We start from the raw sequence: 14714 nt of genomic DNA on the forward strand, positions 1-14714 counted from the left end.
TAAGTTTTCACTTATATTGAACACTTTGCGTTATTCTCATAACCATTTTTTTTTTATCTCATTTATGTATTTTATCTTATTTATATGTATTTCCTTCATTCATTTGTATACTGTATATATGTTGTATATGTACTTGCATAATTTGTGTTGACATATTTGAAATGTATTTCAAGGCATGTACGCGCCACTCACCCCCAATTTTAATTTGAGTCAGAGCGCATCGTGGATGCGTGCGATCATCACCCCGACTGAGGGGAAAGACAACAGTACTCATTCGTCTTCAGGGTAGTACACTACATACAATTTTGTCACTATAGCAATAAATACATTAGCATTTATAGTGTTTTTCAATAGTTATTCAGTAAATACAGAACACTTCAAGCGTCAGCTACACATACTATATTTAAAAACTAAACATTGTCACATACTAACCCCTGTTCGACCAATAGGTTTTAACGGGTTGTTTCTTTATTTTACAGGATAAACATGTAAAATTAAAAAGTAGAATGTAATAATGTAGAATATAAAATTAAAATGTAGGTATTTAATTCTTTTACTGTGAAATTCATAAACATCCAGATTTAGCCATACGGCTCACACTCCCTCTAAGGGGAAAATTGACTCATCCCAGATACTTACGGTATCAAAAGGATTGAGCTCTGGTGGGACTCTTTCTGTGTTATCGAGCCCTAGGTGACTTGGAATGCAGGTGTATCTCCCAAAAATTTTCGTACACTTATGGCCGTCGCGAGTATTCTTTTCCTCATGATCATCTTTCAGTGCGTCACAGTTTTTCGATTTCTTTCTAACGCATTAAATTGTATGTGACAGAAGAAATGCACGTCCCTGATTACAGACATTTACAACATTTATTCTAGTTATTCTAGTTGTCGATAGATGGAGCCATAATAAAAACAATATTTTTTTTAATTAGATAATAATATTACAAATATAATCTGTATAATTTATAAGACTATACAAATCAAAGAAAATACCATTCTATAAATGCAAGAAACATATTTGATTTGTTTTTATTCCAAATTAAAAATAAAATGTGACAATTGTCAGATTGAACTAAAATGTCATGTTAGAATAAATGTCATAAATGTGTATTATCACGGACTTACCCTTTTTCCTATCATTTGTTACGCACTGAAAAATGCTCATGAAAAGGACAATAGTACAGCTTTCTGCATGGTCTTATAAAGATGTTCATTCAGACCCAGCTTTTTTATGCTTTCAAGAAGGGTCTTCGGAATGACTCCAGTAGTAGACATAATAATCCGTATCGTCTGGGTACTTTGCATTCTCCATTGCCTTCGTATTTGAATTTCCAGATCTCTGTACTTGACGATCTTTTCAGTAAATTTACTACGTATATTTTTGTTGTTAGGTATCGTCACATCAATTAGCGTTGTTTGTCTTGTTAATTTATTAACTAGTACGAGATCTGGTCTATTATGTGCCACTGTTTGGTATGTGAGCACAGTGCGGTCCCAGTATAGCTTGTAGTTGCCATCCTCAAGCATACTCTCAGGAACGTATTGATAATACGGGAGATGGTCCGTTTGGAGAAGTCCTAGCTTGATAGCTATCTCTTGATGAAGGATTTTTCCCACTGCGCCATGCCGTTCCTTGTATTCAGTTGCATCAAATGCCTGGCAGCCCCCTGTAATATGTTGGATGGTTTCTTGGGCTTGACATCCGTTTCGGCAAAACCTGTCGTTTTGAACCTGAGGGTCTTTGACGATATCTTTCAGGTAATTTCTGGTTGGTATAACCTGATCCTGAATGCCCAGTAATGAACCCTCCGTTTCAGGAAACATATTTCCTGATGTCAACCAATAGTTCAATGCTGTATTGTCGACATAGTCTTGGCTGACCTCATTGGGATGTCGCCCGTGCAGAGGTTTACCTATCCAGGTGCGCATTTTTTCGTCTTTAGTGAGGTGGTTTACGCGCATTTCTGGTTCCCTCAGTTTGTCATCTACTGCGCAGATAGCGCGATGTAGAGTAGATGTCTCAGCCTGCATCTGAAAATAAGTTCTTAAGTTAGCAATTTGTTTGTCTAATTGCTCACCTATATTATCCATAAGTCCTCTTCCTCCTAAATTCCGTGGTAATGCCGTTCTTTCTACTGCACTTTTGGGATGGTGTTTTTGTACCTTTGTGAGGTGCGTTGTTACTTTTCGCTGAAGATGTTATATGTCCGTTTTTGTCCACTTAACAATGACAAATGAGTAGCTAAGCGCGGAACATGCGTAGGTGTTTAGTGCCTTAAACAAATTTCTACTGTTAAGGTGCGAGCGAAGGAGCTGTTTTACCCTTCGTATAAACTCAGTAGTTATCTCTGTTTTCATTTGTTTATGGTCAATTTTCCGCACTTGCTTTACTCCAAGATATTTATACATATCGTTTTCACCCACGGCCTCGATGTTCTGGCCATTTTGCATATCGATTCCTCCGGGTTGTACTTTTCCTCTGACTATATTTAAAATACGGCACTTATCTAGTCCGAAGTGCATACTAATATCATTAGAAAAAGTTTCTACAGTTTTTAGCATCTCATCGAGTTGGTTTCTTGTGGAAACCATTAATTTCAAATCATCCATGTACAATAAATGATTAAGCTTCGCCACCACATTGTTGTTATTTTTGATGCTAAAACCTGCGTCTGTGGAGTTCAATAGCTAAGATAGTGGGTTCATAGCTAGACAGAACCACAGAGGACTCAACGAATCTCCTTGAAACAGGCCCCGGCTGATTTCGATATTTTCAGTTTCGATGTTATTTTCACCAGGTATTTGAAGGTGAATTCTAGTTTTCCACTCTGTCATTATATGCTCTAGAAAGGTCACTATATTATCACCGACTTTATATATTCTCAGTATATCTATAAGCCATTCATGCGGCACTGAATCAAAGGCCTTCTTGTAATCAATGAATGCAGTAAAAAGATTCCTCTTTTTGGAATACGCCTGGTTAGAAATGATTGAGTCGATGATGAGTTGTTCTTTGCAACCCACGGAACCCTTAGCGCATCCTTTCTCTTGAGGCTCTACGATATTGTTCAGAGTACAGTGTTGGTAGATACGCCGGGCTACACAGGATGTGACCAATTTATACAAAGTTGGAAGGCAAGTAATTGGGCGGTATTTGGCTGGATCTTGGGTGTTATTTTGATCCTTCGGTATTAAATAAGTGGTCCCCTGAGTTAGGAATGATGGTATATCCTGCGGATTAGAAATAACATGATTAATTAGCGTTGATAAGCATTCATGAACACTCCAAAACTTCTTGAGCCAAAAGTTTTGAACTCCGTCTGTTCCAGGAGATTTCCAGTTATGAATCTCTTTGATGATATTTTAGACTTCTTCAGTAGTGAAGGGTTCGTAAAGGGTAGTAATGTAGTGTTGGCAGTTCTGTGTCGTATCTTCTATCCATCCAGCATTGTTGTTAAGAGCAGCTGGTGTGGAAACTTGATTTCCCCAAAAGTCATGAATTAGTTCTTGGCTTGGGTAATTCTTATCGACACGTTCTACAGTGGAATTAAGTTTTCGATAGAACGCCTTCTCAGAACTTTTAAAAAGAGCATTGTCGCTTTTGCGGTTGTTAATAACTTTGTACCCCCTTAGTCGTCTTGAATAAACGGAGAGTTTTTTTTTAATGTATCCAGACACTGATGGGTTGTGTTGTTTTCTGGATCATATCTTCAGTGTCTTGCGGTACTCAGCATTATTTCTTCAGCTCTCCTGATGACTCTTCTGCTTGTTATACCTCATATATATTCTGTGACTATACCAATATCCCTACGGAGTAATTCAATCTTTCCGAGTAGTCTTTTTTCCCAGCGTGCAATTCTATTGCACCAGTTCTGTTGCACCAGTTCTTTCGTTATTTGTACCCCGTCGTGTTTTAATCTTAACGCCCATTACATTAGCAATTGCTGTTGCTGCACAGTAGTTTAGCATATGCAAATATTCTAACGTGAGGGCTTCTACGACATACTTGGGTAGTACTTCAGTGTTCACAATTTGTAGCAGCGCACCTAGTTCCTTACAAGAGTTTATTCGTGGTAGCGGTGGTCTGCTAAGTGGGTTTGTTCCATTAAACTCTTGTACGGCACGAGCCATTTCGTTTCATAAACATTATTCTTATTATTATTATTATATATTTGAGATTGAATTTAAAACATAAACTATGATATCTAGAGTTATAAACTATGATATCAATGATGATGTAATATTATACTCATGGTAGCTCTATGTTGAGGAGGAGGATAAGGAATACGGAAGAAATACGGAAAAGGATAATGCTTGATGACAAAATATTTTTCTATCGCAGGTGTTTGGATCCAAAGACATCTAGAGGGAAGTAAAGTTCAAAGTATATAAAACCATCATACGACCAATAGCTATACGACCAATAACTACGACATATGTCGTAGTAACAAGGACCATGGCAGAAATTACAATAAACCTTATCAACACTTTTGAAAAAAAAACATATTGAGAAGGATATTGGGACCCATCTGAGAAAATGGTATATGGAGAATAAAGTTCAACCACGAATTGTATCAATATTACAAAGAACTTTCTATAGCAGATTATGCAAAAATACCAAAATTGTTCTGGGTAGGTCACTTTATAAGAATGGATAATAACAGAACACCTGATAGAGAGCAGCCAAGGAAAAAGATGCTTGGAAGCGGATAATGGCGGATGTCAGGGCCGACTTGGTCTGTAGCGCTACAGGAGAGACTTGATCTGTAGAGCTAACTATGTTAGTCCAGTTACATTATTCTTTGTATTATAAACTTTTGCAAAAGTCAATACTGTGATCCTTTTATTCACATACTCATTAATTTGGCTAAACATTTAAAACTATATAACATAGAAACAATTTTTTTTAGAATGTGTCTTTAATTTTTGTAGAAGCTTTATGAAAATATAAACTGTAACTTGTGATATACAGACTCAATCATAAATAGGGTGCCAAACTTTCTTGTCTATTATGTATACAAATGATTGTTATGTTTTATAAATATACATTTTATTATATAATATATTTGCAGAACACAAGCAGAGCACCATAATCGACATGGTTGGTCTACAAATTTGGAGGGGAGCCCTGCTTTTGGCCGATTGGCTTATATATAACCATGAGGAAATTCCTAAAGATTCAGTAATCTTGGAGCTAGGATCAGGAGTTGGACTTACCAGTGTTGTCGCCTCTATGTACTTCCCAGTAATTTGTACAGGTTAGTAGATATATATTATATAGTACTAATCTCTAGTACAATTATTATGGAGAGTATTACATGTTTTGATCGCCCTTTAACAGTAAAGCAGGCTTCGAGTAAATAGATTTCACTTACAATTACAATTTCACGTTACTAATAAACTAAGACCAGAATCTAGGTCGACGTTCACTCATCTGCTTTCCGGATGAAACATTTTTTTTTATTAAATTTCATACATAGACAAATATTATTTGCATGGGTTGCCTATCAAAATCCTTTTTCTTTTTCTTCTTCTTTCTTGTATGTAGGTTTTAAAGCCTGTTTCTTCATCAATATTAGCCTCCTAAATTGTTTAAATTATCACACCATCTTTTTCTTACTCTGCCAATAATTCTTCGTCCATTTGGTTACATATCTCGTGCTAGTTGTACTATTCTATCCTCTGCCATTCTACTAATGTGTTCGTTCCACTCCTGTTTCCAATTTGTCAACCATCAATTTATGTCCCTTCCTATCCAACAGACTGTTCCCTGATATTCGTCGAAGTAGTTTCATTACTGTTGTTTCTAGTAGTTGTCTCGTTTTATATGTGTCAGGTCTTGTCTCCCCCGTGTATGTCAATATAGGTCTAATTTCTGCTTTATAGATTCTTGCTTTTATGTCTTGTATTAGGTGGTTGTTCTTTCAGATTGTGTTATTAAAAGATCCCGCCGCTTTACGTGCTTTTAAGCTCTGTTGTCGTACTTGTTCTTTAACATCTCCGTAACTAGTTATACCTATTCCCAGATATCTAAACCTTGCTTCCTGCTTTATTATTTTTCTATCAATTTCGATTTTACATCGTAGTGGGTATGTAGATGTTGTCGTATATTTGTTCTTTTCTGCTGATATTATCATATTGTATTTCTTGGCTCTTGTATTGAAGATGTGTGTTAATCTTTGGAGATCGTCTTCTGTCTAGGCGATTAATGCTGCCTCGTTTGCATAGCATATTATTTGGATTTATTTGTTCCCCATTCTGTAACCATGACCTTTACGTACTGCTTGTATTATTTCGTCCATTATTATATTAAAGAGCAGTGGGCCTAACGAGTCACCTTGTCTGACTCCGATTTGTACTGGTATAAACTGTGTTAGTTTTCCATTTATCTTTGCCTGTATTCGATTATGGAAGTGGATGCTTTCGATGGTTTGTATAACACTGATTGGTATATTTCTTATTTACAGTAGGTGTAAGACGTCTTCGACTTGGATGCGAGCGAAAGCCTTTGTCAGGTATATAAACATAGATATGCTGGTTTATTGTCAACCGTCTTATGCTATCAAAATCCTGTCATAACCGTCTTCGACTTACTTTGCAGCGGGTTTGAGCGTAGTGAGAAACGTTCAACAGATTCTTTTTTGTAAATTACTCCGCGATTTTAAAAAATATTCCAATGTGCAGTACTTTACGATTTGATAGACTAAAAAGAAATTGAAAAATAAAAGTTGACAAAACTTTAACGCGTTTTTCTCAAAACAGTTTTTTTAAGGCGGTAGACTTTTAGCCAGGGAGGTAGTGTCAAATTTGACCGGAGCATTTTAGCATGGCTCGTTTCTTATTATTTAGGTAGGTGTTCCAAAGCTTATTAACAAATGATGTGTCAGCTGGCCCAAAACCGGGGATTTTAGGCAAGAAAAGCTAAAATATGAAAGTTGATGGACCAACGCTACAGCTTAAATGTCAAATATTTATATACGTTACTGAGAACATTTAATGGACTTGCTTACTTGGCACCTACCTTTCACTCAGAAGATCGGGGTTCAAATCCTGGCGCGGAAAATTCTCTTTGTTTTTTAAATTGACATTTTATTTTGAAAAATATTTATTTTTATAATACCACGTTTTTATTATTTATACGAGACAATATAAAAAAAATCTGTATGTCTTTTATAGAATTATGCATAGAACTTATGAAATAGCATATATACATTTGATCATAAATATTATGATTGACCTTAATAAGCAAAATTGTTGTACATGAACCCCTGAAGCTTCCTGAGTTAGTACGACCAATCTAAGTAAAAAAGGGGGTTGGCCTCCCCACCCCACTCCCGACATTTTTTTATCTTTTTAGACAAACTGTTTTTTGCATAATTTTATGTGATGTAAAACCAAAAGATACATACAACCCTAATTTTTCACTTTTCTATCACCAACCCCCATTTTTTTAACAGCAATCTAATTACTTCCCTGTTCTCTATAACATATAAAAATGAATTTTTGTCTCTATGTCCCTTATAGAATCGTAAACTATGCATTTAATCATATTATGATGACCTCAAGCAAAGTTTTTGTACTTACATGAACCCAGGAAGGAGTTAATACTTAATAATATATACTTAATATACTTAATAATTAATAGAGTTAATACTTTTTTATTATTAACTAGCTGACCCGGCAAACTTACTAGCTGACCCGGCAAACCCTTAAAACTAAATAATGTTTGAATGTTTAATACCTAAAATTACCAGAAAGCCAAAAAATACTAAAAAATATTGCGTACCCATACTTTTTTCTACCAAATGCATAGTTTACAATTCTATAAGGGACATAGGTACAGGCAAACATTCATTTTTATATATTATAGAGAATAGGGAAATATTTAGATTGCTATTAAAACATGGGGGTTGGTCATAAAAAAGTGAAAATTTAGGGTTGTATCTTTCGGTTCTACAACATATAAAATTAAGAAAAAACAGTTTGTCCAAAAAAATAACAAATAATATCTCCCTTTTCACTTAGATTGTTGGTCTTACCAACTCAGGAACCTTCAGGGGTTCATGTACAACAAATTTGCTTATTAAGATCAATCATAATATTATGACCAAAAATGCATAGTTTGCGATTCTATAAAAGACATACAGATTTTTTTATATTGTCTCGTATAAATAATAAAAACGTGGTATTATAAAAATAAATATTTTTCAAAATAAAATGTCAATTTAAAAAACAAAAAGAATTTTCCGCGCCACGATTTGAACCCCGATCTGAGTGAAACGTAGGAGCCAAGTAAGCAAGTCCATTGAATGTTCTGAGTAACGTATATAAATATTTGACATTTAAGCTGTAGCGTTGGTCCATCAACTTTCATATTTTAGCTTTTCTTGCCTAAAATCCCCGGTTTTGGGCCAGCTGACACATCATTTGTTAATAAGCTTTAGAACACCTACCTACAGTCGGAAAAATGAAAGAATACCCATGAACGAACATATAAAACACGCTGTATTTTCCTGTCACCGTGTCACAAAGAAAATTGGCCAGTGCAAATACATGTAACAATAATTATTACATGTACATGCGCTGGCCAATTTTTTGTGTGACATGGTGACAGAAAAATACAGCGTGTTTTATATGTTCGTTCATGGGTATTCTTTCATTTTTCCGACTGTAAATAATAAGAAACCAGCCATGCTAAAATGCTCCGGTCAAATTTGACACTACCTCCCTGGCTATTTGTACCTGAAAAACTACTTGATCGATTCACCTGGAATTTTGTACATGTTTCCTTTAGACATTTCGTGAGGTAACGCTGTCGAGATATTTTTTGTTTTATGCTTATTTTTAGTTTAGCAATAATAAATATATTGATTTTTACCCTTTTTTTTTTGAAAAAAATTCATTATTTGACTTCTGAATGATACCAAAAAGTCAAAAATCGTTAAAACTAAAAAAAATTGATAGGGCTACCTCGAAAAACTCATAACATAATGAAATACTTTTGAGTTTTTTGTTTAATATGATCTAATCATAAGTTCTGATGTCCACCGCAAAATCCATTGTTTTTGAGGTATCTTTAAAAACTTGTCACCATTGGCTTATTTTCTATATTTTTCCTTGAATTTTTTTAACATTGTATGAATTGTACTGAATATGCTTATTTAAATTAAAAATGAAATATTTATATCATACTTTAATTACTAAAATGTGCTTGAAATATTGATTTCAAACCCTACGCTCCCCCTTAAGGCAATGCTTTAGCGAGTAATATTTGTCTATGTATGAAATTTAATAAAAAAAATGTTTCATCCGGAAAGCAGATGGGTGAAGGTCAACCTAGATTCAAATCCCGTACCTATTATAATAAACTAATAGTAAAACAACTAAATTGAAAAATAATATTTATATTATATTTTACCTTAGGCATCCCCATTGTACTTTTTTCATTTTTACCTTTTACAGATGTTAACAGAGGGAATATTTTGGGACTAATTGAAAGCAATGTTACACGAAACAAAAATCTTTCAAGGCATGCTGTGAGGGTATTAGAATTGGACTTTCTTTCTCCCGATATCCCCGGAGAAATTCTGGAACAACTGCCAAATATTTCTGTGATCATTGCGGCAGATAGTGAGTATATTATAGTATAAAACACCAGAAAATGTTTGGTTTTTTTTCCGCTTTATTGCCTTGAAGCTCCTGGCAGCAAGTGTTTATCAAAATTCTTAATATTTCAGCCAATAATAATTCAACATTTCAACAACACTTAAACCAACAAACACATTGAGATTTAATTTATCTAAAGCCATGCCTAACAAGAAATAAATCTTATGTTTTTATGGGACTAACTAATCGTGTAGTAAGATTTTGTATCACGTGTTTAATTCTGTTAAATCAGATTATTATTATACTGGGAATAATCTACTTATAATAAAGTACAGCGTCAAATAAACGTCAAATTGAAAGGCAGTTTATTTAGAAGTTCTCCTAAAAATTATTAATTTTTAAGGTTTTTTCTTAACTTTTTGAGTATTACGAGTAGTATAAAGAAGTACTAAACCAGTGATCTGTAAGAAAGTGTGAAATTTAGCGCCTAGAAGTTAAATTTCAGAAAACAAATAATATGGAAGGTATACCACCCGAACCTCCAGATAAAGGTAAATTTTATGTAGAAATGGAAGGAGATGGGATGATGGAATATGAGGAATTAAATAAAAATAACAATAGAGTAAATAATAAGGTAACAAACAAACAAAACCAAACAAGTAGTACTATTGAGGTAAGTAACAAATTTAGTTGCAATAACGATGAAAATTTGACAAATTTAAATCAAACAGATAAGTCAGGTAAGCAAAATTTAAATAAAGTAATAAATTTAAGATTAAAACATAGATATCAATTTGGAGATAATGCACCTTATATAGTACACATAGAAAATAATAACGGTAACATTGGTCGATTACACAGGATCGGCACGGCCCGTTTGATTTTAAGTGCAGTTCCTGAAATTGAAAATAATATCACACAAATTACAGTAGTTGGTAGAAATAAAATCAAGGTAGAACTAAATAATTTTGCTAGTGCTAATAAATTAATTGATTCTCAAATTCTTAAAAGCAAAGAGTATGAGGCATATATTCCAACGTTTTTTACTCAAAAGAAAGGTGTTATAAAATTGGTAGATAAAGAGATAGAAGATAATGATTTATTATCATTAATTAAACCTAGATTTGGAATTAAATTCGAAGTATTACATGTAAAAAGAATTATGCGGAAAGTGATTCAAGATAATGGTAATACTAATTATGTAAAAACAGGAACCGTAATTGTCACTTTTAAAGGTCAGTCTATACCAAAAAATGTAATAATAGAAAAAATGATATACGAGGTGGAAAATTGTACACCCAGAATAATCCAATGTTTAAAGTGTTTGAGATTTGGGCATATAAGTGCCCAATGTAGAGGAAAAGATAGGTGTGAAAGATGTGGCGAAGAACACAACAAATCTAATTGTTCCAATCCGAATAATTTACTTTGTGTATTGTGCAAAGGAAAACACAGCGCTACTGACAAGGGAGCAGATTGTACAGAAAGACAAAAACAGGAATATATTAAAAAAATTATGAATAATGAAAATATAACATATTATGAAGCTAATAATAAATATAAAAAATGTTATTCAACAGTAAGTAAAGACCAAGAAAATACTTCAAATAAATATACAATATCTAAACGAAAAAGATCAAGTAGTATTGATTCTAGTAGTGTAGATAAAGAAACAATGGAAGCACGCAGAAAAATTTTGCAAACACCAAGAATACAAAGTCAGCCTTGTTATAATTTTAATAATCCTCCCATTTATTCTAACACAACACAAACACAAAACGATAATCAAAATAATATAGGAGAAATAATAGTAAACTTTATTTCAGCAACATTAAATCAAATTAATCACAATTTAGATAAAAAAACGTTGGAATTATTAAAAAACAATATTTCACAATTATTATTACCTCGTGATGGCTAACGTTTCATTTCTTCAATGGAATGCGAGATCAATTAAAACAAATAAGGGTTATTTAGAAAAATTCTTGTATGACAATAAAATAGATATAGGATTAATATCAGAAACTTGGTTAAAAAAAAGTAATTTTATTAACTTTACTGGTTATAATGTCTTTAGGAATGATAGAGATGATGGATATGGTGGAGTAGCCATCCTTTTGAAAAAATTAATAAAATTTTACAACAGTCCTACTTTTCACCAAATTAATGACATAATGTGCAATAACATATCAATTAAAATTCAATCCGGAAAAAAGTTAAAAATTTATTCAATATACGTAAAACCAAATCTTAAAATCACTCTAAATGAATGGAAAAAGTTTTTTAATAGTCTAGAGAAGCCTTTTATAATTGGTGGTGATTTTAATAGCCACAATTATGTTTGGGGTTGTAGTACTGTAGATACTATAGGAAAAAATCTGTTAGAAGCTATTGAGGACTGTAATCTTGTAATTTTAAATAATGGTAAAGAAACTTTGATGCGTAGACCGAATAGCAATAATAAATCTGCAATAGATCTTACAATATGCTCAGCAAATATTAGTCATTTTTTCGATTGGGATGTTGTGGACGAGACATTAGGATCAAATCATTTTGCTATTATTATTAAGTCAAATATTAATGTTAATAAAGCGGAATGTGTAAATACAAAATTCCAATGGAACATAAATAAAGCGGATTGGTCTCTTTTCTCTTCTATCACTGATAATTTCATGGAAATAGATAATAATTTAAATTACCAACAATTTTTAAATAAATTAAACGAATATTGTAAGATATGTATACCGGAGAAGAGAACAGGGACTAATCCACGATTTAGAAAAACTTGGTGGAATGACAATTGTAAAAAGGTAATAGAAGAACAAAAACTAGCTTTACGCAAGTTTAAACTACAGTCTAATATACAAAATTATATAAATTATAATAAATGTGTAGCGAAAACCAAAAAAGTTGTATTAGAGAGTAAGCGTAATGCATGGAGAAATTTTTGTAGAACTTTAAACAAAAATACACCAATTAAAGATATGTGGAATCAAGCCAAACGATTACAAAACATTTTTAAACCACAAGTAAATCCAGTGACTGAAGGAGAATGGGTTGAGGAGTTTTTAAGAAAATTATGTCCAGATAATATATTTTCAAAAATTAATGTAATGGAAAGAAAAAACTCTATGCATCCACTTTCAATTCCATTTAGTTTCTGTGAATTAGAAATAAGCCTTAAGAATAAGAAAAATACTTCTCCAGGTATAGATAATGTACATTATATTATGTTGGCCAATTTACATCAAAAAGGGAAAGAAACACTATTAAATTTTTTTAATCAAATATGGTTATCAGAAGATATTCCAGATAACTGGAGAGAGTACCGGGTGATTCCTATTCTCAAAACAAATCGGAATCCTGATTCAGCAGAATCTTATAGAGGTATTTCATTGAGCTCCTGCATAACAAAAACACTGGAAAGAATGATAAAACTTAGGCTCGAAAGTTGGCTAGAAAAAAACAATAAATTATCACAAACACAATTTGGATTTCGAAAAAATCATTCTACTGTGGAAGCTGTGAGTCATTTGGTAACAGATATAAATTTAGCGTTTACGAAAAATTCTTCAGTAATCGCTCTTTTATTAGATGTTGAAGCAGCATACGACAACGTTAATTTAAATATACTATATAACAAAATGATACAAATAGGTCTGCCAGAATGCTTCTGTCAAAAAATAATAAAATTGTATGACTGTAGAAAAATTTATATATCGGTAAATAATAACACATTTGGTCCAAGAGTAGCGATGGGTGGTTTACCTCAAGGAGGAATATTAAGCCCTTTGTTATATTTAATTTACACTTCTGATATAGAAAAAAATTTAAACTCAACAAAAATTTTACAATTTGCAGATGATATAGTTATTTATCAAGAAAACATTAAAATAGAAAATGCAGTCAAATCCATTGAAGAAGGAGACAAACATATTAAAATATGGAGTGAATTACATGGACTAAATATATCTGATTCCAAAACCAAATTATGTATTTTTACAAGAAAACGAAAAGAAATACCCAATCACATCTTAATAAACAATATATCCTATCCTGTACAAAGTTATGTTAAATATTTGGGTATTACTCTGGATAGACAGCTTCTCTGGAAAGAACATATAGACAATATAGTTAAAAAAACAGAAAAAGGAATAAACCTTCTTCGATTCGTATCACACTTACGTTGGGGAGCAGATCCAAATATTTCTTTGTTGTTATTTAAAAATAATATAAGAGCTATATTCGACTACGGATCAATATTATACAGTGACGCATCACAGTGTCATTTAAATAAAATAGACAAAATCATTAATAAATCCCTTAGATTGTGTATAGGAGCCCTAAGAAGTACACCGATAAATAATCTACAAGTTGAATGCTGTGAAATGCCGATGGATATAAGACGAAAAAAACTTGGCATCAACCTTTTAGTTAGATTGTATGAAAAAAAGGCAAGTTTAATTTCCAAAATACATCAACTGTTTTTAGCAGACTTGACAGAAAAATATTGGATAAAAAAGAAAACTCTAAATATGGTAGATTTATATTCAAAAATGACAATATATGATAAACAACTTTATAAATATGACATAAACCCAAATTATAATATTGACTTTAATAGTATGGAACAAGTTCAGGTATACTTTTTAAGGGACTATAGCAAGTTGCCTATATCTTTAAGAAAATTAGTGTTTATCTCCGACAGTTCACAAATGTTCAAAGATTATTGTATGCTATATACAGATGCATCAAAAAATATTGAAGGTGTGGGATGTGCCTATTGGGATAGCAGTAATAAAATTAGTAAAATGTTTAAACTAAATTCTATTATGAGTATATACACAGCTGAATTAATAGCGATAATGGAAGCACTAAAATATTTATCTAATATAAATCATTCAAAGTTTATAATTTTTAGTGACAGTAAAAGTTCTCTTAGTAAAATTAGTGCTATAAATCCTAAATCAAAAGTGAACTACATTGAATTATATATCATAAATAAAATTAAAGAACTTCAGCAACAAGGAAAGTCTGTTAAGTTGGCATGGGTTAAAAGCCACTGTGGAATAACTGGAAATGACATGGTAGATGAATTGGCTAAAA

The 14714-nt window shown here is 32.5% G+C and overlaps 1 protein-coding gene across 5 annotated transcripts in view; it reads left to right on the forward strand.

Annotated features, from left to right (window-relative positions):
* The window catches only part of LOC126890384 (methyltransferase-like protein 22), an 844950-nt gene that overhangs the window by 678609 nt on the left and 151627 nt on the right, over window positions 1–14714 (forward strand). For all 5 annotated transcript variants that reach the window (XM_050659270.1, XM_050659272.1, XM_050659271.1 and 2 more), the window contains 2 exons: window positions 5075–5260; window positions 9465–9632. In XM_050659270.1, coding sequence (XP_050515227.1) covers window positions 5075–5260; window positions 9465–9632 — 354 coding nt within the window. The remainder of the gene's footprint in view (window positions 1–5074; window positions 5261–9464; window positions 9633–14714) is intronic.

This window comes from Diabrotica virgifera, chromosome 8 (genome assembly GCF_917563875.1).
Source record: "Diabrotica virgifera virgifera chromosome 8, PGI_DIABVI_V3a".
Classification (NCBI taxonomy): Eukaryota; Metazoa; Arthropoda; class Insecta; order Coleoptera; family Chrysomelidae; genus Diabrotica; species Diabrotica virgifera.